This window comes from Diadema antillarum, unplaced genomic scaffold (genome assembly GCF_040938485.1).
Source record: "Diadema antillarum isolate AM-2024a unplaced genomic scaffold, OU_Dant_1.0 seq00000447_RagTag, whole genome shotgun sequence".
NCBI classification, from domain to species: Eukaryota; Metazoa; Echinodermata; class Echinoidea; order Diadematoida; family Diadematidae; genus Diadema; species Diadema antillarum.
Window position 1 is genome coordinate 636,801 of NW_027271421.1, and position 23,847 is coordinate 660,647.

Consider the following 23,847-nt stretch of genomic DNA (forward strand, 5'->3'; position numbering starts at 1 on the left):
AACTTAGCTATATTTGATATCGCTGTTGCCATGGCAACCATAAACTGACAAACATGTCAGTCAGATTTTGCATTTTATTTTTCTGTTCCAATTTCAATTATCAATATTACATTGTATGGAATGGGTGTTTCTTGGCTGAAATTTGCGTAGGTTTTAAGGCAAAAGGTGAAGTAATATGGTCCCGGAATGTTTTCTTATTATTTCCTTTGTTTTTATGTGACAAAGGCATAAAACAATATATAAAGATATCATATCTGGAGATAATTGAAAACAACAGTATTTTCCAAAGATTGGCCTTCTATTTTGTGCCATTTTGATGCCTTTACCCAAGTTATGTCTGTGATATTAATTTATCATGAACAATCTGCAAACTCAAAATTCCAATATCATGCAAATATGAAATGTGATAACAATTAACGTACAAAAGATACTTTATCTCTTTGCCACGTATATCCCAAACATTTCTTCATTATAATGTATTTCTTTAAGTTGTTATGAATAGCGCCCCCATGTGGTGACCTTGAGAAATTTCAACCAGAAAAAAAAAAAATGATAAGATTCCTCTTGCTTATCATGACATGTGTGACAAATAAAAATATGACAATCACTGGTCTATAATAAGATATACTGAGGATATCATGTCGAGTATGAGTTGCTCTATCATATAGGCCTACGTGCCAAATATGACGATACATCACATAATTAAAAAAAAAATTACATGGGGTGGATGGGAGACAATTTTTGCCCCCCCCCCCCCCCCCCCCCCCCCTTGGGCCTCGGAATTGTCAAAATTATAGCTTTTGCTGAAGAGGGTTAAACTGAAAAATAGTATTAATGGATCAGAACATCCGTTGCAGTCGCAGCGGGCTGACATTATCAATCAGCATAATCAAAATCTGTATAAGTTAGTAAAAATACATTGAATGAAAAGAATATCAAACATAATACATCTATAAACTGTATATTGCACATGAAAAACACAAAACAAAACAAAAACAAAACAAAACAACGACATAGACCGTCACACAATTTCGAACACCACTATTCGACTCATTATTAATAGATGATCATCATTATACTCAACCACCATTTACACTATAGGTCTTACTATACCAATCACTATCACATTAACCTCCCATTATTACACAAAATATTAGACTAATATCAATAGAATTGTTCAAACATAGAAAATAAACAATAAGAAACTTTATGTTTTATATAATATGACACAGAACATAGAAGCAAATATTGCAATCAAACTCAAAGGTCAGAAAAGTTTCTGGCAGATAAAAATGAAAAGAAAATGCGTTTACTGTATAAAATAGGTACGCATGTTGTGTTTCTCATACTGTGTGTGTGGGGGGTGGGGCTATTGCCGATATTTTAGAATAGTCAGTCCTCGAAAAATAGGTATTCCTCCATAACTTAGCATATGCTGAATGTAATGCATTATTATTTGCGTGCATTCATCAACATTGTATTGAACCCCCACCATTGACGCGAAACATAGCTGACACAAAGTAACAAAGAAATTGTCTTTTACAGATGCACATCTCGTGTCCGTTAGGCCTATATACAGTCACCGAGAGGCGCTGAAAATGCATGGCTGTCCATCGAAACTGACAATTAACATCAACAAAGTTGCACAACGTCCGTTCGATAGTGAATTGTTGATATTGTATTTGTTTGCAATGGACTCAGTCTTTTCCAGAAATATTACAAGGAAGTAAGTTTGGAAATCTGGAAGAGTATACAATGCTATAGCGGATGTCACGGTTAATACGTGCGATTAGTCATGCCACTTTCGAACTACAGTGCACTGATATGTTAGAATTCCGTCGTCTTAATCCTAAAAAGGCCGGGGGGGGGGGGGGGGGGAGGGGTTGAATCAATCCCCCCCCCCCCCTCCGTCATTCCGAGACCATTCCGCAGTGTGAATTGTTTTGACCGCGCCGCTCGCTGACTTTTTCCTTTAAAGTTTAGTACTTTATAATGACGCCATGCACTTTCGCGAAAATCGGGCATACCGACACTGCACGACCTTTTATGCATGCTTGTCAGCTCAAAAACTTGATTTTGGGTACAAAGTCCATGCAAGTAGGATTTTCTCACCTTATTCAAAAAGATATTATTATTTTCACTTTCAATGGCTGAAATCAATTAAGTTTAGTATAGTTATGCTTAAAATAGGTTTTGTATAAAATATTTTTTTGGGAAACAAATAAAAAAAATGTCGAAAAACAAAGAAATTCTTAAAACATTGGAATACATAAGAAATTATTTTTGATATCATAATCTTATTAAGTAGGCCTACATTGTTATGAATGCTACAAAGAAAAATATCACTAAAAATTAGGACAAAGCTTTATTTTCTGAATTAGAGCAAAAAATATAATTCCATGCATATGAATTCATATAAAATATAAGAAATGAAAAAAAAAATCTTTTATAGTTTGGTAGAATACGCGACAGGTAATGTATGTGCCAATTTTCATGGTGATTGCGCGATCAACAGCAGAGATGGGGGGGGGGGGGGGGGGGTGAATCAACTTTCCCCGGCTATACGACCAGCTGACGACAGAACAGCTCAAAAAGCCCAGCATATGCTTAAAGCGCCCGTGAATTTGAACCCGATCACACTGCATCCTAGAATTTGGAACTGATTAGCAAATCGCTGTGCACCAAGAATACACGAAATAAAATTTTCCAACCTGACAATACAATCATATTCTAATTTCAACTGATGAGTAATGTCTTCCTATATCCCTGTCGAGACCAGGGCACCGTTTCATCAAAGTTGTCAGTGCTGACAAGTTGTCAGCCTCTGACAATTGCCATAGCAACAGTCTGTGACCAGAGCTTCTCAGCCAATCAAACCAAGAATTTTACTAGAATTATCAGAGACTGACAACTTGTCAGCGCTGACTAAAGTGATGAAACACCCCTGATCAAACACTGCACATTTTTCATTTCCAGTCACAATCTCCTTTATGTTATATCAGGGAGGTGCACCTCCCTATGGGTATTAACAGCTAGTGCACTTAGAAAGTTTCTCCAAAAACAAAACAAAAAAAAACAAAAAATGAAGGAAAAAAAATATGATAGTTATACACTAACTTGTATTAAATACATTGTACTTTGGAGTCCTGCATGTAATAACAGAACACGTGAGTTAGACTCACCGCGCGACTCAGACTAAATTGCGCCCTCAACTGTTCAAAGTTTTCAATGCGCTCACCACATCGGTCATGATGTCTGACAGCATGTATTAGGGAGCTTTATTAGATTTTGGACGCGCGGACGTTCAAAGGAAAAAAACATGATCTGAGCTTGCGCAGTAGCGCGCGTAAAGTCAATCTATTTTTAGCTTGCGTCGCCTGAGTTGTTTACTACGCGTACTGGGCTATTTTCACGTCCGCACAGTTTGCGACGCAGAGAGCTTCTTCATGCACTGATCATATGGGGCGCGATTTTATTTTTTATACGTTGCGTCCCAGCGTTATCTAAAGCTACTTTTCCACACGACGCAGGGAGAGGAGAACGTCCAGCGCAAGCGTCGGCTCAAACGTCCGCGCGTCAAAATCTAAAGCTCCCTCGATTCTGTGACGCGCTATGTGTATTTTTGGCATGGGCGCAGCCATAGTGGGTGTATCAGCCGACCCCCCGTCCGCACTCCCCCACCCCTCTCCCTACATTAGCACGCGCGCAGAATGAAAAACTGCTTTAGCCAATAGGCGTCTCGTACTGAGTGCGCGAATGCTTGCTAGTGCGCGAACCTTTGTTACAAGTGCGTGATAAACATGTTGCCCGCGGGTGGGGGAGAGCAGGGGGGGGGGGGGGGGGTCGGCTGATACACCCACTATGGCTGCGCCCTGTGCCGTAAAATGTCTGCTGCCCTCAACGAACACGAATCGGTCAATATATGATGAGATATATCAATGACAGATTTCTCGCTCTCTGTGGAGGTGAGTAGAGGTCAGTGGTGTATGCATGCAGTGACACCAAGGAGGTAAAGGCTAGCCTAGTACTTTCTTGGTTACACTTATTAGATTACTTTGTCTTTCTTTTTTCCTCCTTTTAAGCATCGTTCTACTTAAAGATCTTCTTTCTTTCTTTTTTTAGAAGAAAGCGCTGGATGTGAAAAATATTATGATGAATAAAGAGAATTTGTCTATTTATGAACTTTTGTACAACACAGTCTCGCCGATATAGCGATGACGGAAATATATTTTCAAGATCATTATCACAATTAAAAAACAAAGATATCTTGAAAATAAATAATGTAGGCCTATTGACAAATACTACAAAATTGCATGATTTAAGGCCGATCAATTATTTTAAATTCAACACAATAAGCTTCAAGCTTTGTTTCCATTTGAGTGTTTGATTATGGGAACATCTATGCCATGTAAAAAGATCGAGTTAAAAGCTCTTGGCAAAAGTGACAAAGACTGGGACAATGGACTGCCAATGAAGTCTAAAAAGCTGTAAATTTTCCTCATCTTATCAAGATAATGGCATCTTCTTGTTTGTTAATATTGCGCCTGATATAGTTCTATAGGGGTATACTAAATTCTTCTGCTGTATACAAAGATTCTAAAATGAATGAAAGTTACTTCTCAACCATTAAAAGAACAGGTCCACTTGCTCTCCTCATCGTTAACTCTATAATGCATAAATAGTAATGGGTATAGGCACGTGTAGTGAAGTACACGTCTGGCAATGACAGAATAGTGTAAAGAAAATATAAAAGGAATTTCACGAATCTCATCGTCTTTGAAAAATTATACACATCACCTTGGCCGCCATGCTTTCATGACGAGCTTCAGGCCAATTGTTCTTTCAAAGTTTAAAGTAGAAATGTTTATTTCATGATTTTTGTGTGTATTTGTGCATTATTGAATGTGTGTATGGACATGCGTGTGTAAATGTGTGCGTGTGCGCGTGTGCGCACAGTATTTGCAACGTTCTCTCGGGTGTGTGTGTGTGTGTGTGTGGGTTGTGTGATAGTTATGAATAATTATATTGTATGATACAATATATTTGGCATGTTTGGTGAGATTATGTAGGATATATAGATGAATATCTGTTTCGGTTGGGAGAGGAAGACTAGTTGGGTTTTTATGAATGATTTCATTCTAGATTTGTATAATGTATTTTTTATGTATATGCTGTTGTAACTTGTAAGGGAGTATGAGTTGATTCAATACATTCAAGGGATATCATTTTGGCATATTTATCATGTCAATATTTTCTCGTGAAGAATAATATCAGAGGGATTGATTCAAAATCGAGTTATTTATGTTGAAGAGAGATTTTTTTTTTTGCAGTATTAATTGAAAAATGAATTTAATCGTGTTTTGAATTGTATCTGAACGTTCTTTTTGTTACGTTACATCGAGAATGGGCTGATTAAATTTGAATGAAATCGATGGATATCAAGGAAAAAAAAAAGAAAAAAAAAAGGTAATCTGCAATGGCCGCCTACAAACAATCCGAACTGTGGAGCTATAGGATCAAAACATTTTATGGATAAAAACTTTAAAACGGGTTGTGTATTTTTTTTTCAAACTTTATTTGGTTAAACTACTAACCTCCACATGGATGGATTTTGTCTGGGTGAATTTCCCCTTCACGAAAAACGTTGCTTATTAAGCCCTTTTTACACTTGTGTTTCTTAACCCCGGACTTTCTCTGACTCAGGACTATCGTTAGTCCCGTACCAATTTTTTCACCTTTTTACACTCGCCAATTAGTCCCTTACTAAGCTCTAGTCCGGGGCTAAGGAGAAAATTGACCTTTTTACACTCGTATTTCTTAGTCCGGTACTTCCCAAACCACATGAATATTCATGATTACGCTGTGCACTGTACACGTATACACGCACGCACCGGCAGCACTGTTTGATTACCTCGTTTCTGATTGGTCAGTGGGGGTCGGACTTCGTCTCCTTCGCTTAGCCCAGGATTATTTTTTTCGGTCCGTTTACACTCGCTTGCTTGGCACCGCAATTGCGGTGCTAACCCTTTGATTTTGCAGGGCCAGATAGTACCGGACTATCGGTGGGGCTAGCCCATCACTTTGGCAAAAACGAGTGTAAACAGAGAGTGGGCTAAGGATAGTCCCGTACCAACGGTGGGGCTAAGCCCCCCCCCCCCCCTTAGCCCCACCGTTGGTACGGGACTAAGCAAAACTTTACAAGTGTAAAAAGCCCTTTAGAGGTCTAAATGCACTGACCAGTAACTACAAATAGGACTATATTATCATGGACTTAGTCTAAAAACAACAAGAGACATGCAGACCCAAGTGACGCTGAACAACCAGTTCTTGAAGAATCAGGGGCGGATCCAGGAATTCCGTATAAAAGGGGGGGGGGGCAAAAGAAAAGATATTTCTGGTGCCACTTCCGGGTTTAATCAGCTTACAAGCAAAAAACAAACAAAGAAACAAACAACAGTTGTATCACAAAACATGCTACCGTATGAAATTTCGCAATACTAGGAGATATCAGTATTTTTCTCATTAAACCATAACTGTATTGACGGTTTAGTCTGGAAACATTTTTATTATAACTGATGTTTACATTTTGTGTATTTAACAATATTTAACATCGATTATATGGGTTCAATTTTTTTTTTTACAGTGGTTGTTTCTATCCCAAATGTTTACATTTTGTGTATTTAACAATATTTAACATCGATTATATGGGTTCAATTTTTTTTTTTTTTTTTTACAGTGGTTGTTTCTATCCCAAACTCATATCTTAAAATTATTTTCAAAGCACGAATACGTGTAGGGCCTACATTGTGCTGTTTTTTTTTTTCTTCTGCAAATTGTATACCTTTAATCAGCTGACAGGCAACCCCCACCCCTCCCATCCACCACGTAGTCGAGAAACACATGCGTTGACTCTCTGAGTATGTTTGCAAAACTGCATGATAATTTAAGTCGACATCGATACTAGATAGTCAAATCAAGGTTAAAAAAAAAGATTGTGGTGATTAAAATTTCTTTACCACGGATTTCAAACTAAGTCATGTGACATTTCCATACATTCAGTTTGAACAGCTCCATGAGAAATTGTCTCAAGAACATTTCTATCTTCCGGTGAATGTCAATATTGTGAAGATTTTGTTTGCACGCTTCTTGGTCGTTTTAATTTTAGTTTTAGTTTTGGTTTTGTTTGTTTGTTTGTTTGTTTTGTGTTTTGTTTTGTGTGGTTTTTTTTTTAAACCATATTGTCCGTGGTTCATCATTGAGTACATTACAATGATCAACCTCTCACAGCTGATGGGCAGTGATGATGCAGAGTGGTGCGGTCGGTGCGGAAGCAAGCCCTTTCATATTTGCTGCCTCCATTTTGTTTAGAAGACCCAGGGGAATGGCATAGCAATCCATGACTGCTAGAAGCAGCGAACGCCATTGAATCGTACGGAAACTGCGCATGTTTCATCACACGTGTGTAAATGCGGGCATGGCAGCTAATGAAATACACGCTACCGAGACCTTTTTCCTGAAGTTTCTTTGTCATATGGTGACTTTATCTACACATTTTCAAACAAATAGAACTGTTAACTGTTATAGACTGCAAAGATGAGTGAGAGTGAAAAATCTCTGGAAGATTTCTTCGCGAAGAAGAGCAAGAAGAAAGGAGGGAAAGGGAAGAGCAAAAAGTTCACCACCAGCGATGAGATCGCAAAGAAACTCGTCGAACAGGACGTAGCGCCCAGTACGGGATCAACCCGGTATGGCCAGTCATCTAGTTCCACAGATTCAGGTTCTTCCAAGAAAAAATCTGAAGAAAGCAAAGACGACAAAGGCAACGACCCGGATATGAATTATCGTTTTAAGGTGAGAAACAATCCTATGGAACTATGGTCACAATGGTATTATGAATTTAGATTCATTTTATACTGATAGTAGTGATACTAAAAATTAATTTTGATTTTGGAAATTGGAAATGAAATTGTCATGATTGTCACTAGAACTTAGAAGTAGTAGAACTAGGGCTCCCTACTGTAAGATTTACTGTGATGTGTATTGAAGTGAGGTCTGTAATTTAAACTTACAAGTAAATTTATGCTTGTGCATGTTAGTGTTATAGTGTTTACTTACAGGTTATCAGTGTTTATGTAGGCCCAAACAAGTGTTGAATAGACCGTCGTCTAAACCCAGTCCGGAAAACCCCCGTCTGAGCACTGCCCTGCCTCATCAGGCCCCCTGGAAGGCCTCATGAGGCCTCTAGTCAAGAAGCCCCCCATTCACTTTTTATTCATCTCACATCTGACGTATAAATTGTCGCAACTTTGCACGGTGATTTTTTTGTTACACACACATGTCCACTATCCATGATGTCTAATTGATGAGCCATTGAAAAGAAGAAAAAATTCTGTTTGTTTTTTTTTCAAAAAATTGAGTTTTAATCAACCGATGATGCAGAGCGACCCATCAAAACACGGGGCGCCAGCGTGTTCGCACAATGCAAGACTATGGCCTGATCTGACTAAATATTTTGAGTGCTTTTTTCTGCGGCTCTCGCCTCTCCGCGCATGAATCAGCCTCGTGAAGCTGAAGTGAAGTCTGACATCTTTTTACAAAAAATCATAACGAGAAAAATAATATCAGTATTAACCAGATCTTGAGCATATATTCCAAATTACTATTCCAAACTGATGCTGATAGAGTAGATGGGTACGTACCATACTCCAGTTTGTTTTCCGGAATCCCGTGAGGCGACGTTACATCACATCACGCATCCAGCACATACATACAGACAGCGCGCAAGCTGTGAGATTTTGAGATTGAGCACGCACCGGAGGATACAGGATACTGTACTGTAAAAGTGGATATTTTCGCGCGACTAATTTTTCTGTTTTTAATTCCACGGAATCAAGACATCACGCACGGGAACATACAAGGTTGTATGGCAACCAAAAATATTCGCGGGCTTTTATTTTCGCGCTGGATTCTGGTTGCGCGAAATGCGCGAAAATTTCAACACCGCGAAAATTTCCACTTTTACAGTATACAGGATACTGTATCCTCCTGTGCGTGCGCAAGCTCGCTCTCAAAATCTCACAGCTTGCGCGCTGTGTGTATGTGCTGGATGCGTGATGTGATGTAACGTCGCATCGGGGGATTCCAGAAAACAAACTGGAGTACCGTAAGTACCCACCTTCTCTATCAGTGTGGAATAGTAATTTGGAATATATGCACAAGATCAGGTTAGTACTGATTTTATTTTTCTCGTTACAAAGTTTTGTAAAAAGATGTCAGACTTCAACTTCATGAGGCTGATTCGTGCGCGGAGAGGTGAGAGCCACAGAAAAAAGCACCAAAAATATTTAGTTGGATCAGGCCGTAGTCTTGCATTGTGCGAACGTGCTGGCGCTCGTGTTTTGATGGGTTGCTCTGCATCGATTGATTAGAACTCGATTTTTGAAAAAAAACAAAAACAGAGTTTTTCTTCTTTTCATCATGGATAGTGGACATGTGTGTGTAACAAAAAATCACCGTGCAAAGTTGCAACAATTTATACGTCAGATGTGAGATGAATAAAAAGTGAATGGGGGGCTTCTTAAGGCCCCCTCGGCAGGCCTCATGAGGCCTTCCGGGGGGCCTCATGAAGGCGGGGCAGTGCTCGTACGCAGGTTTCCCGGACTGGGTTTAGAAGACGGTCTATTCAATACTTGTTTGGGTCTACATAAACTGTAAGTAAACACTATAACACTAACATGCACAAACATACTTGTAAGCTTAAATTAGGTTAAATTAGGTTTAATTTATCATTTTTAAATTTTATTTGAACTTCATTCCTAGCAACAAATGATTAGAAATTGGGATGAATCATGATGGAAAAAGTGATAATGGTGGTAGAATATAGAAAGTCTTCCATTTTGCATTTATTCTCTTTTAATGTACATGTGAACGTCTATAAGTTTTAATCATAAATGCTGAAAATGTTCTGTTATACTTTGTCTTACTCGAGGCAGTGTAATTTAGATGACTTCGTCTTCTTGCTTGTGGTCTTTCTGGTCTGTCAACTCATATACGGAGGCTGCATCTGAGAAATTTAGCCAAGACCCTGGCAGCAGGAGTGAGGCTATCTGAAGGGCATCCATCCTCCCGCCAGGCAATGAATGGTGCAGTCGTCCACCAGGTCGTCTGCCCTATGTACTTCCCCAAAGTCTCATACAATCTGTCTAACTCTGAAAACTTTCACTGGTGCAGGCAGGCTTGGAAGCGCCCGACTCCAGTGCGGAGTTAGTTCAGGCGATACCAGCCCTTTCGTAGTAGGTTGTAGCCAGGAGGATGGGATGTAAATGGCAGCATGTTGGTGAGGCTGCCTGCAGGCTGTTGTTTCTACCATTTGTTGTTGAGCCAGACCTTTCAGCTGAGGTTCCTGTTCTCTGAGGAGAGGGCTTGCGCAGCCCTAACAAAAGATTTCCTGCTTTAGATGCTGTCTAGGGAAGCCAGCATACATCTTGTTATGGAGGGGGTGGTGATCTTCTGTGGCAGCAGTAAGTGCTGCTTTTCCTGTCCCGGCCTAGCTTCTAAGGGGATGGGGTGGAATGCCTGCTAGCACAGAGAGCTGGTGGGTACACTGTAGGAGTTGATTTCAGGCAGCCTGTGACGGTGCGGAGAGCAGAGTTGAGTTGAATGTCCACTCTCTGAGTGTGGCAGCTGTGCCCCCAGACAGACACACAATATTCGGCTGGAGGGTAAACAAGGGTGAGGGCAGTGGAGCGAAGGATGGTAAGATCGGCTCCCCAGTCATGGCCGCATAGTCTGCGCAGTAGGGATACTCTGGCAGATGCTTTCCCAGCTATATTGTGTGCGCTCCAAGGTAAGTTGGAGTGGCACAAAAAGGGAGGTTGGTTCCTTGGAGTTTGACATAGAGTTGGCGGTCTGCTTCCTTGTTGTTCAGGTGGAACACAGAGGAGATGGTCTTTTGTGCATTGAGTTTCCACTGCCTTTGCGGTTGATGCATTGTTCAATACAGCCCCATGCACTAGTGCAGCACTAGTGTGGTTGTAACCATGGCCCGTGGCCGGAGTTTCTGCTGGATACAGCCTCTTGCGAGTGTGACAAGCGTGCTGCGTACAGCCCACACATTAATGCACAATGCAATTTAGCATACAATCAACACCACCAGCATAAGATGAAATAAACAATTTTTGTCGAGCCCACCGGAGGTGAGGGGAGACTAAGGGATCGCCTGCGGCGTCTGTCCGTCCGTCGTCCGTCCGTCCGTCGTCTGTCCGTAACGCTATAAAAACTTGAATAACTCTGTACTCTTGGCTTCAATTTAAATTAAACTTGGAGGAAAGATTGGTCATACAAAGTTTTACCTTTTACCAAGTATGAAGGTCACCTCAAGGTTAAAGGTCACAGGCAGGGGTCAATGAACTTTTAGGGCCCAATGTTAAGTTTTTAGGCGTGTTTCGATTATGGGCCATAACTTTTGTTGATCCGTAAGTGTATTTGTGACCAAGCTTGGATGGTAGATGTACCTTGGGGAGTTGATGGTCACCACAAGGTCAAAGGTCACAGGCAGGGGTCAATGAACTTTTAGGGCCCAATGTTAAGTTTTTAGGGCGCGTTTTGAGTATGGATCATAACTTTTGATCCGTAAGTCTATTTGTGACCAAACGGGGATGGTAGATGTACCTTGGGGAGTTGATGGTCACCACAAGGTCAAAGGTCACAGACAGGGGTCAATTAACTTTTAGGGCCCAATGTACTTTGCATTTAATTATGACTCCCATCTTGTGATCCATAGGTCCATTTGTGAACAAAAAAAAAAAAAGGTGTTGTATGTTTGTGGGCGAGACACATTACGGCACTTGCCTTGTTTATGCAACTGATTGACAAATTGCCCCACATTGATGTGAATAATTTGTCAATCAGTTGCATAGAAATCCTCTTGACGTAAGAAATTCTTGAATTTTCATTTAAGCATATTAAATTTCTGGATATACAAGCTTGTATGCTACATACAAAGTACATGTACACCATACAAAGTACATGTACACCGTACAAAGATGTGTATTTTAGGTTAATGATGTCATCTTATTCTTTCCTTTTGTTCAGGATGATGATGAGTGGACAGATTTTCATGATGACTCACAGAAGGATTACAGCGGGCTGAAAGTTCAGGCCCTTCAAATCACGTGAGTAAAGATGTAGGAATGTAAATTATGTTATAGTTAGAAACGTTAGGGGAATCATGAATTCTGATTGATGAATTATTTGAGTAATGTGTCTAGGGCCAATTGTTTTTGTCATTAATCGAATTGATGCTTAAAAATGTAATTTTTCACGTCTTAAATGTACCTTGATGTAATTGACATTACTTTACTCTGTAAACATACATACTGTGTATGTGTTACACTGTATGTAGGTTATAATGGGGCAAGCAAGTGATGAAAGTTTGGCAAATCATGGAATGGTCAAGAGCCCTTTTGGGTCACACCCAAAATTTTAGTGCCAGAGAAAGTTGATATGCAAAATCATATCAAATGACATCACAGGTTTGAATGTTACGGTACAGTACATGTAGTACAACTTAAACCTTGTTTAATAAAATAGTGTATTACACTATTGAACTGTAATAATGCTGGATGAGTAATACTTAATTATCAGATAATAGAGGTAGTAGGGATAAGAGTGACAGCTATTCATTCGTATTTCCATTTGGGGAAGAAGTTAACACCTGCCATCAAACATGATGTGTTGATGTCATTCACCTTGTCACCGAGTGATATTCTAACCCATTTCTTCTGCAATTCTGCCAGAAACGTCAACGCCCCCAAGTGAGGTTTCTTTTGTGCACCAAGAAAGAACGGATGGGTTAATAATCTGTGTGCACGAAAGCAGTCCAAGTAGTACAAATGTATTCCTTTGTTGAGGGTCAAGTGCATGTGCCATCGAACAATGGCAAATATCAAATGGAATTGAGATTATGAATCGAGCATGTGCTGATGGGTTTTCAAACTCTCTTGTTACAGTGTATACACTATAAGGGCACCCAAGTGTGGTCAGCAAAAGTCAAAATCTAATGAGCTCAGGCCCTATTGCTATGTACGTCTACATAATGAGTTTTATAGCCAGTCAAGCACACTTCTGTACAGAAAAACAGTTATAGAAGGAACTCTAATCTCTGGATCAAAATAGATTTCCTGTTCTGTATAATAGAAATAAGCCTGAATTTACTGTAAAAGTGGAAATTTTCGCGATGTTAAAAATTTCGTGCATTTCGCGCAACCAGAAACTAGTGCAAAAATAAAAGCACGCGAATATTTTTGCTTGCCATATGTTCCTATGCGTGATGTCTCGATCCCGCAGAATTAAAAACATGCAAAACTCTTCTTACCAGGCCAAGAGCGAAAAATTAACCGCGCGAAAATATCCACTTTTACAGTAGGCCATGAATGCAGACACTCCTACAGTGTATATACATTTTAGAAACCTGGTATATCAGCCGTTATCAGGTTCCTGTAAGGAATGGGTTGAAAGTTCAGGCGTGTACAAAAGAGAGAGAGCTGGTTGAAGTAGATTGACATTTGTGATGTTTTTTGATCCACAGAGATGACCCTGGTGAAGGAGAGGAAGATGAGGAAGAAGTGGATGAAAACGGAGAACCAATCAAGTCCAAAGGTCAGGGACAAAGTGGGCCCTGGAATAAGAACACTGAACAAGTTCAACCATCTCAAGCAGTTGCTGCTGCCGCTGCCCAAGAACCAGGTAAAGTCTCGAAGCTGCATGATGTTTGCCATCTACCTACCCTTGAGTCTAATCATTTAAGAACTTCCACTTACTGTAAAAGTGGATATTTTTGCGCGACTTATTTTTCGCACTTGGCCGGGTGAGAAGATTTTTGCATGTTTTTGATTCCGCGGAATCAAGACATCAACCACTGGAACATATGGCATGCAAAAATATTTGCGTGCTTTTATTTTCGCGCTAGTTTCTGGTTGCGCAAAATGCGCGAAAATTTCAACACCACGAAAATTTCAACACTGCGAAAATTTCCACTTTTACAGTATCTCACCCAAATTTCTACAAATTTACCAGATGAGAATGAGAAGGGCATTAAGTTGCTGCTAAGGCCATAGTGTTAGAGGCACCTTAACGCCCTTCATATGCTCACCCAACAAATTATTTAAGCTCACTTTTGCCTGGTACCACATTCTTTACTCTTTTTTGTTATCATTCAGAGTGGGTGAAGGAAATGTGTGTTGATTATGAACAAAGTGTTCACGGAATTTTTGTGGAAAATGGGTATTAGCTCTCATAAGAGTTGTGCAATCAGTCGTAACTTCCAGAATACAGTCATTTTCTTTTAGACAATGCAAACGAGAAAAATGTATAAAAAGCACACAAACAGAAAAGGTGCAGATTGGTGGGAAGAAAAATAGAAGTTAGGGTGACTTGTTCTCATTGCAACTTATGGAGTGAGAATATTTGCGTGGTTGATTTCTCTGCAGAACCTCCAAAGGAAGAGCCCAAACCAGCAGCATCGACTGGAAAGTATATTCCACCCAGCAAACGAGCTGCAGCAGCAGCTGCTAGTAGCCAGGCTGCATCTGGACCAAGTGCTGCAGCTCTAAGGATGGGGCGCAAGGGTAAAGCCCCGCAGATTAACAGTGAATTTGAATTCCCAACACTAGCTGCAAGTTCAGAACTGGTAAAGCACAGGTGAGATACTTCAAGAAAAAGATCAGTCACATGACACGTCTATAGTGATGTACTAGGAAGGGCAGTCTTTTCACCATTGATTCCATGGTCAGTGTTTTGCCAACCATGTCACCATGCCCAAACCATGCTCATGGGAGATTGTTGAGGGTTGGTCTTTTAATATTGCATTTTCAATGCAGGACCGCTATTTGTGACTGTGCATCCAGACAACATGAGTGTTCTGCTCCCTTGCAGAGAGTTGTTTAGGGCCCTGAAATATCTACTTAACGTTGTATTCAGTCAGCTTCATGTTCATATCAAGGAATCACAGACACATGGAAGCTTCATGTTGTGGTTAAATGTCGAAAGACTTCTGCTAGTAAAACTGATACAGTGCACTCCTGTTATAACAAAATGCTCGGTACCGGCAGTTTTCTTTCGTTACAACAAAATTTCGCTATAACCAAACAAATTTAATATATAGCGGAAACAAGGAAGCCAAGCATACTAGTATATGATATTCTGTTTGTTGAATACTCGTCATACACTGGAAAGCTATGTGAACAATAAAACAAATAGTTATTCAATTCTCGCCATTGCCAATGACGTAAAAAGTACCCGGATGTTGATTTAAGCGTCATTTACGGTGCATTATGGGATAGTCTGGTAGCAAAGTCACTTCCGTTCGTACGTGCGTGATACGTGACTAATGCTATTTACACACACAACCGACTGTATTCTACATGTACTTCCGGTTTTTATGCCTCCGCCACGAAGTGGTGCCGGAGGCATTATGTTTTCGGGTTGTCCGTCCGTCCGTCCGTCCGTCCTTCCGTCCGTCCGTCCGTCCGTCCGTCCGTCCTTCCGTCCGTCCTTCCGTCCGTCCGTAATAAATTTTGTGGACAGGGTAACTATCAAAACCTTTTAAGGTATCCTAATGAAACTTGGCATGTATGTGTATTAGGGGGTGAAGTTGTGCCTATCAACTTTTGGGTGCACATGGTCAAGGTCAAAGGTCAAAAGGTCAAGGTCAAATACGTAAAATTTCACTATTTCCTCCATATCTATGCAATGCCTGAAAGATATTTTCTTGAAACTTAGTGTATACATGTATTACCCAATTAAGATTCTCTGGTGAAAGTTTTGGGTCATGAGGTCAAAGGTCAAAGGTCAAAAAGTCAAGTTAAAATATTAAAACTTCGCTTTTTTCTCCGTACCTTGGAAATTGTTCAAGGTATCTTCATGGAACAGAGTATATAAACATGTACTGACTGGCAGTTATTATCTAGAGAATCTAGGGTTCATAGGGTCAAAGGTCAGGGGTCAAAGGTCAAGTGCAATACTTCAAATTGTTACTATTTCCCTCATATTTATGTAATGCCAGCAATTTTTTTTTTTTTACACTTGGTGTATGCATGTATAACCTAGATTATCTGGAAATTTTCTTTTTCTCTTTTTTTTTTTTTGGGGGGGGGGGGTGGGGGTTTGCCTCAAAGGTCAAAAGGTCAAAGATCAAGGGAAAGTGCTGAACTAACTTTTTCCTCCATATCTCAGAAGTGGCTCAAGTTATCTTGAAACTTACTACATATTTATGCATGTTCTGCCTGACAGTGATTATCCTATGAATTTTAGGGTCAAAGGCCTAAAGAAAATGGTAACAGTGTACTTTTCAATACAGAAATTACACTTTTTCTCCATACCTTGAAATTTACAGTATTCATACACTTATGAATGGGTCAAAGTCAAGTTAAAGTCCTTGAATCCCCAAATACATGCTCTCCTATTCATCTTTCTAGGTAAAGGAAGGTGAACATTCAACACATTTGTGACAAACATGTAATTTCAATATTTTGCCAATATTGTGAAAATGTAATTATGCATTGTCCACATGTACTATAGACCTATTAGGAGAATCATGCATTATGGCGGAGGCATAGCAGTCGCCTTAGCGACATTTCTAGTCTCGACTTGAATTTCAGCTTTAATATGATTTGAAATTTCTCCATTCTTAAGAAATTGCTGTTAATACGACTATGGGTTGTTACTGCGAAGCTGCCATGTGTTGTTCACACGACAATAAATGAACAAATTGTACAGAAATAGGTCCCTTACTGGCATGCGAGACGTGACGTGACCGCGTGGAAGAATTTTGCGGGTTCACAGCGCAGTACGTGCGCGTGCGACTTACTAGTAGTAGTCCTTGCTTGGAAGAAATTGCTTCGGAGACAGGATACTCGTAAGTTTGAGATCACGGTTCGTCCCGATTGTGTTCGCAACGCTTCGACAGAGAACAAATAAAAAAAGATGGGCATTCCATGACGATATCCAGGTGCGTGAATATTTTCCAGCATATTTTCAGCGTATGCAGAGATGACTGATCAGTGATGTGCACATCGATCGCATGATCAAGCAGTACGATGCAACGATATGTGTTTGCTTAAACTTGTATGCGTGCGGTGGTGCATGCTAATGCAAGGCCGGCTTAGGGCAATGTGGGGGCAGTGTACGAGTATGACAGGCCTGGCCACAGGCTGGCTCGGGTACAGCCGCCTGCTGTACTAGTATCCGTGGTCGGCGCAGCGCTATAGGTAAGGTACACGTAGGCGCACGCTAACGCTGTGCAAAATATGCCCCGCGCCGGAAGTGCCTTTGCCCAGGAAGTGCACTAAATCTTGACGAAAAAGCCACATCCGGGTACTTTTTACGTCATTGGCGATAGCGAGAATTTCAGATTATTGTATTACAATAACGCAAGTTCCCCTCGGAAACTGTGCGTGACACACCAAGCGAACACACAGTGATGTGACGCTTGCCCATGCAGAGACACAATGCTTGTTCCGCTACGTATTTTCGAAAGCGATCCTCAGATCGTTATAACAGAGCATTTTTCTTTTGTTTTTCTTTGTCAGTGGCGCTCGGAAAAGACTTCGTTACAATGAAAATTTCGCTGTAACCGTGTTCGTTATAAGCGAATTTTGTACCATAGACTTTAATGGCGATAATTTTGGGACCAGAAGTTTTACTTCATTATAACGAAATTTCGTTATAACCGTGTTCGTTGTAACGGGAGTGCACTGTAGTGATACCATAATACTGATGATGAGCATGGATATGGAAGTTCAGGCAGGCCTCTAGCCATATCTAACAAAGATTGTAACTAGACGAAAAAATGTGGTCTCTATTATATATAAATTCACCAATGTATGCCAATGTGTATGTGTTTGACACTAAGAATGTTAAAAAAAAAAAAAAAATCTGCTCCAGCGTATCTCTGCGAATGCCTATGTATAGCTAATGAATACAAGGAATTTCAATCATTTCAAACTATTCTAGCATTATCAATGGTGAGAAGATATCTTCAAATTTTCAAATTCTTAGGGCATATGTTGGCTCGATATGCTCTAACGGCCGTCAAAGTAATGTCAAAGCTCTCTTAGATGCAGTTTAATAAAGAGTCAAAAGTTGTTGAGGTGTGCTCAGTCACAAAGGTTATGCAGAGGAGCTGATTTTGGTGCTTGAACCTCCCTGAAAAATAATAATAATGATAATAATAATAAATCAAACTTTCTCTTCATGGCCTTACAACAGGATATTAGGTCCTCTCTGATTTGGGAAGTATTATTGCCTGTTGAGATTCTCATAACAGAATAGTGTCTGTCTGATATTTTTGGAATCTCCTGATTTTGATGTGTAAATGTTGTATAATTACAAAAGCTTGTGGCACAGGTGTGTCATGTTGGTCCACTACATGGAAGAAAAATCCCCTGGTCGGTCATGCTTGCATGAAACCCAAATCTATAGCAGATAATAAATATGCTCAGCTGCCAATGCCAGAATATTGTAAATTTAAATGACATTGAGGTGGTAGTCACTCTGTAATGAACAATTACTGTAATAAACACTCATGAATGCATTGATTACACAGTGTGCTTTCTTCCATCATCAACTTTCAGTAACAAAGGAGAGGATGCAACATTCTCCACAGTAACACGGGGAGGACAGGCTGTGGACAATGCCAGCAGTAGAGGCCCTGACTTAGAGCTAGGAAACCGTTATGCAGCCCTTGGAGGAAATTGACACTTTACCCGGAGGGAGAGGAACTAGGCTGGTGTAATGTGGCCTAGAAAAAAAAGACATTGTCAAATAGACTGATATTTTTGTATCGTGGTGAGGTGCTAGAGACAGTGCAGTGAACACCTTCAGAGATGCTGTTGAGAACAGGCAGAGTGTGATGAGGAGGAGGAGCATCTGTAGAGCGTTTCTTGTCCTCGGCTGCTGGGAGAAAAGAAGACATGACTTTGTGCTCTCCAGATTAACCATTTTTCCCCAGCAATGAAACCAGGATCTCTGGACCAGCACAGAACCACACTCCTGTACGTTTTAAGTTTTTTTTTTGTTTTTTTTTTTTGTTTTTTTCGAGCACAACTTCTTATGTGTAGAGGGAATGCCCTTGGTTAGGGATGTTATGATCTTTCCCATTTCCCCCATCAGAATTTATTTCATTTTGAATATTGCCCATTTAATGATGAAGTGAGGAAGCAGTATTAATTTTAGTATATCAGGAGGAATACAGGTCTTCTTGATGAATTCAATATTTGAGATATTTTCATTTCAACAAAGCATCTGGTACATCCCTCTCCAGAAGTATATTTCCAAGGACCCAATAATTTCAATCTCAAATGGAAAATAATAAGAAAAAAACTTAGAAAGCAGGGCACTAACATTTCAATATCCTGTGGAATTGATCCAGATTCTAGTCTATATGAATATGACCACCCACCGAAATGTGAAATATGAAAACCTTGGTGGAATTGAATTCTTACCTGAAGCTCTGCACTGAAGAGCACTTATTGCTCATGTGTGGTATATTTCACACAACTCTTTGACCTTTGTTACCCAATATTTGTAGAAAATTAAAATTTCAATGTGGAAGGAGCAAATTATATCATTTATGGAAGAGGGGAAGTCCATGCATTTGATTCAGACAAATTGCAGTGATTTTTTTAAAGCTTCTTCATTACTTGATAAAGCAGCCTAAACTATTGTCATAGATCCTGTCTCAAACATTAACCCATTGAGGACGAGTCGCGAGTATACTCGGGCAAGTGTCTATGGAAAATGAGTGTTATAGCAAAATCAGCCTGTCCTCAACGGGTTAAAATCAGGTAAAGAGTGCAAGTATCTACATACACTGTACATACAATTGACAACGAAGGCACAAATCCTAGCAACTAACAGAACATCATTTCTACCTAAATTCATTGTTGTTTGTTAGTGCAGTGTCCGTCTTTACACCTGTCGTTTGTTTTTTGTTTTTTTGTAGGTGGTTACAGATGGACTGCACCAACTCACATATCATACTAGCAATCTTGGGCCTGACATATGAAAAGAACTTTATCTATTCTGCATCTTGTAATCAATTTTATTATTGTTATAAAATCTCCGCCCCTTCAAGTAAGAATTTATGATGCTTGTAGTAAATTTGGATTAAGATCACAGAGAGATATAACAGGAAATGGAAGTATCATTTCTGATGATATATGATACATGTGTTTGTTTAAAAAATCATCAGGAATTGAGTGTGCTGTCATGCTGTACAACTCTTGATCCAAATCTGAGATGTTTTCTTGAGTATCTGTTTGTTTTTCATGGTAATAGTCCTTATTATCTCATCTCACAGTCAAGTGTCTTCAACAGTAATTTCAATTACATTGTGTCATGGTAAATATTGCAAGTACCAAGTACTGAATATTAATAGTTTGTTGTTGTTGTTTTTTTCTGGGGGGGGGGGAGGGGGGTGTCGACAGGTGAATATGCAGGTGAAGTATTTTGACGGTAAACAGGATTAACTTTGAAGAATGAAAATATGGTCAGAGCTGGTGGGAGGTGTAACATGACAGCTAATTCACTCATGTATGTTGGCTCTTATGTGTTTTGCCTTCCCTACAACTAATGCCAATATGTTTTACGTATATTGTTTGGGAAAAAGGCAGTTTAATGATCTGAAAGTTAGTTGAATATTTGTCTATGTTGATACTTTCGGCATGCCATGCTGGTATTTATGTTGATGCTCTACTCCCATTCAAGTCAAATATTGCATAAGTTACAAAATTATCTTCACTCCTTGTGGTTTTATTAACATTTGTTGTCTTATGTAACAAGAAATGTTTTAAATTGGTCAATCTGTATCCACTCTCATGCTCGGGAGTGTTTTGGCCCAAATCCTTTGGACGAAACTGGCCCACTGCCAATGGCTACTTCAGCACACATCATACAAGTAACTTGTATGTACTTTTGCAATACATGTATGTGGGAAGGGTGAAATGAAGTAACACGTGATCATGCATTATCCCCTTGCAGCTCTCATACATCCATCACAAGTATTGTACTGTAGGAATCTTTATACTATCTGTACTAGGAAGAATGTAGATTGCTCCATTTTTGTTTATTGTGTAGTCCAAATACAACTTTATTCCTTCTCAAAACAAGAACAGAAACACATTTCATTTTTGGTACTGTTAAGACTCATCTCATAGAGTTTTACATTTTCTTTTTGTCCAGAAGTACACATGTACTTAATGGTGGAGAAAAAAAGCTACATGTATGCCTGCAGACAAACACTTCATATTACATTTGCACTTGTCAAAAATGTCTTTTATGTCTCTGAAATCAATCCTTGTCACTCTGATCATTTGCCTGCTTCTTGTTGGACATTTAGAAACTTCATCAATGTCTCATGCTACATGCACATACAACATGCGACACTGTTGCATAGTGAGAATATGAAGTGTACATTGTTTGCTAGAAGCCTGGCCAGAATCGAAACAATCTATACTCTAGCAACAGTTATGATTTGCTTTCTTCTCAACTGTATTCTGCAATATAGGCCATGATGTGATACATGTAAATGGTGATATCATTGCAACATCCATCCACAAGTACTAGAAGGAAGAAATTGAGTAGATGGGGAGAATAAACTTTGCAATATTTCCCCAGAAAAGAACAAAGCCTCAGGGAAGAGTTAGACGCAAAGGGATGGAAACTTGAGGAGCATTAAAACTTGATACAATTTGTAAATGAGTTCATCATTGTACACCATATTATGTGGCACTATGAAGTTAACCTTGTCTTGTTTCACCAGCCTTTAACCAAAGGCCACCCCTAGCCACCCTCCAGACCGGCAGTGTTTGAAGCACATGATGGCAAGTTGGGTGTACAGTTCAGGGTGCCTTTATCCAAGGCCACAGTTCACCTTACACAAGTCAAAAATGACAACATGACATGTACAGTGGGTGAGAGCTTGGATGTCGTATATCTTTTTGCTTAACGCATTGTCAATCGACTCAAGTACAGTGTACGTGTATTACACAAAAAAGCCATGCTTCAGTCATTCTTTTTTTTTATTCTCAGTGGCTTTGACTTGTGTCAGGTTGACTGTATTTATAAAACTCTCTTTACTTTATACTATTCATAGACAATTATTGAAATGTAATTGTATTAAGAATGTGACCATGTATGGGAGGATTGATGTATTGTGTTTGCATGTATTTATCTTTTAATGATTCAGACCTGAATATTGCTAAAAGATTATGCAACGGATGAGTGGGTTTGTTTTCCGCAGTGATATTAACATGTTTAGCACCATGGTAATTAACCCCAAGCATGGAGAATTCTCACTCAAACTTCTGTCTTTTGGGTTTGGTATAACTCATTGTGTAAACTGATGAGCACTGGAACTACATGGTGTGACTCAGCAGTTTGTAACTGAAACACACCTATTGATGGTAGAAGCAAATTGCCAATGTATTAAAGAAAAAGAAAAATGCAAAATCATTGAAACAAAATTGTGTGTGCAGTATTTGTGTTAATTATCATGGCGACCTACAGTGTAAATGAGGCATGAAATTATGTATGTGTGGTATCTTGAGTGCAGAACAAGAAAGAAAGTGGCCTTTGTGATATGTGCATAGATATGGTACTTTCTTGCATGATAAAGCAATACCTTTTGGAAAGAGGAATTCCAGACTACTTACAAGAAGTTTGAAAAAAAAAACAACAGAAAAAGCTTTACAAGCACAACAATGAAGATTTTATCAAAAGTTCTGAAATTGTTAACTTGCTAATTTTCACAAAACAGTTTTTGTCTCTCCTGCGTAGCCGAAGCGAGACATACACATAGGCATCCCTTTTCCATCATTATCGTCATCAGCATCAGCAGTTTGGTGTACTCTCTAAACCTTTCCACAGCTTTGAGTAATGACCACCAAACTACGTAACACCAAAGGTACATTTGTATGTAATCTAAAATTGCCAGTCAAGTTCGAAAATGGGTGAAGTCTGACAAGTTCAAAGGCCAAATAGTCAATGAACTTAACCTGATAGCACTATACACATAGTATTGTGGTATATTCGTAATAACTGTCCACAGCTTCGAGCCATGACCACCAAAATTCACACCACAGGTACATTACCTAAAGATGCCAATCAAGTTCAAATATTGGTGAAGTCCGACAAGGTCAAAAGGTCAATGAACTTTTCATACCTAATAAGCATTTTACTTGCAGTATTTTGAAGTACTCTCATTAACTTTCCACTGCTCCGAGCTGTGACCACCAAATTCACACGAAGGGTGTATCACCTAAAGGTGCTTGTCAAGTTTGAACATTAGTAAATTTCAACATGGTCAAAGGTAAAAAAATTGATGAACTCCACCTGACTGTATTGTGCGCTCTCGACTTTCGAAAGCTTTGAGCTATGATCACAAAACTGACACCACAGGTACATCATGATGCTGCTCAAGTTTCAATATTGGTGAAGTCCAACAAGGTCAAAGGTCAATGAACTTACATTGAAAAACACTGTAATAACAAATTGTGACATGCAGGTGAAACATCACTTGCCATTTGCCTTGCTGAACTGAACTGTCAATATGATTATGGAAATGGGTGAGTTGATGATTTCATCACCTCACAACTTGCCATATTATAGTTTGTACGGTACATCAAGTCTTTGATTTTTTTCCCCCTGCTTCAAATGCAATAACGCCTTAGTCTCAAAACCTAACTTATCTTACTGATAAAGCTATTCAGCCAGGAATAACATGTTAAATACTTTTATAGCAGAAGAGTTGAATTTTTGCCAGTGTCTTTTCATACACAATCAATAAGA

At 39.5% G+C, this 23,847-nt stretch overlaps 1 protein-coding gene across 1 annotated transcript; it reads left to right on the forward strand.

Moving 5' to 3' along the window:
- The first annotated feature begins 7,490 nt into the window (after positions 1-7,490).
- Positions 7,491-19,635, forward strand: LOC139732772 (protein CDV3 homolog). The gene is made up of 5 exons (XM_071643616.1): positions 7,491-7,851; positions 12,094-12,173; positions 13,589-13,746; positions 14,490-14,700; positions 18,633-19,635. The coding sequence occupies exons 1-5, from the start codon at positions 7,594-7,596 to the stop codon at positions 18,754-18,756; spliced, it is 831 nt and encodes a 276-aa protein (XP_071499717.1). The 5' UTR covers positions 7,491-7,593; the 3' UTR covers positions 18,757-19,635.
- The last annotated feature ends 4,212 nt before the right edge of the window (positions 19,636-23,847 follow it).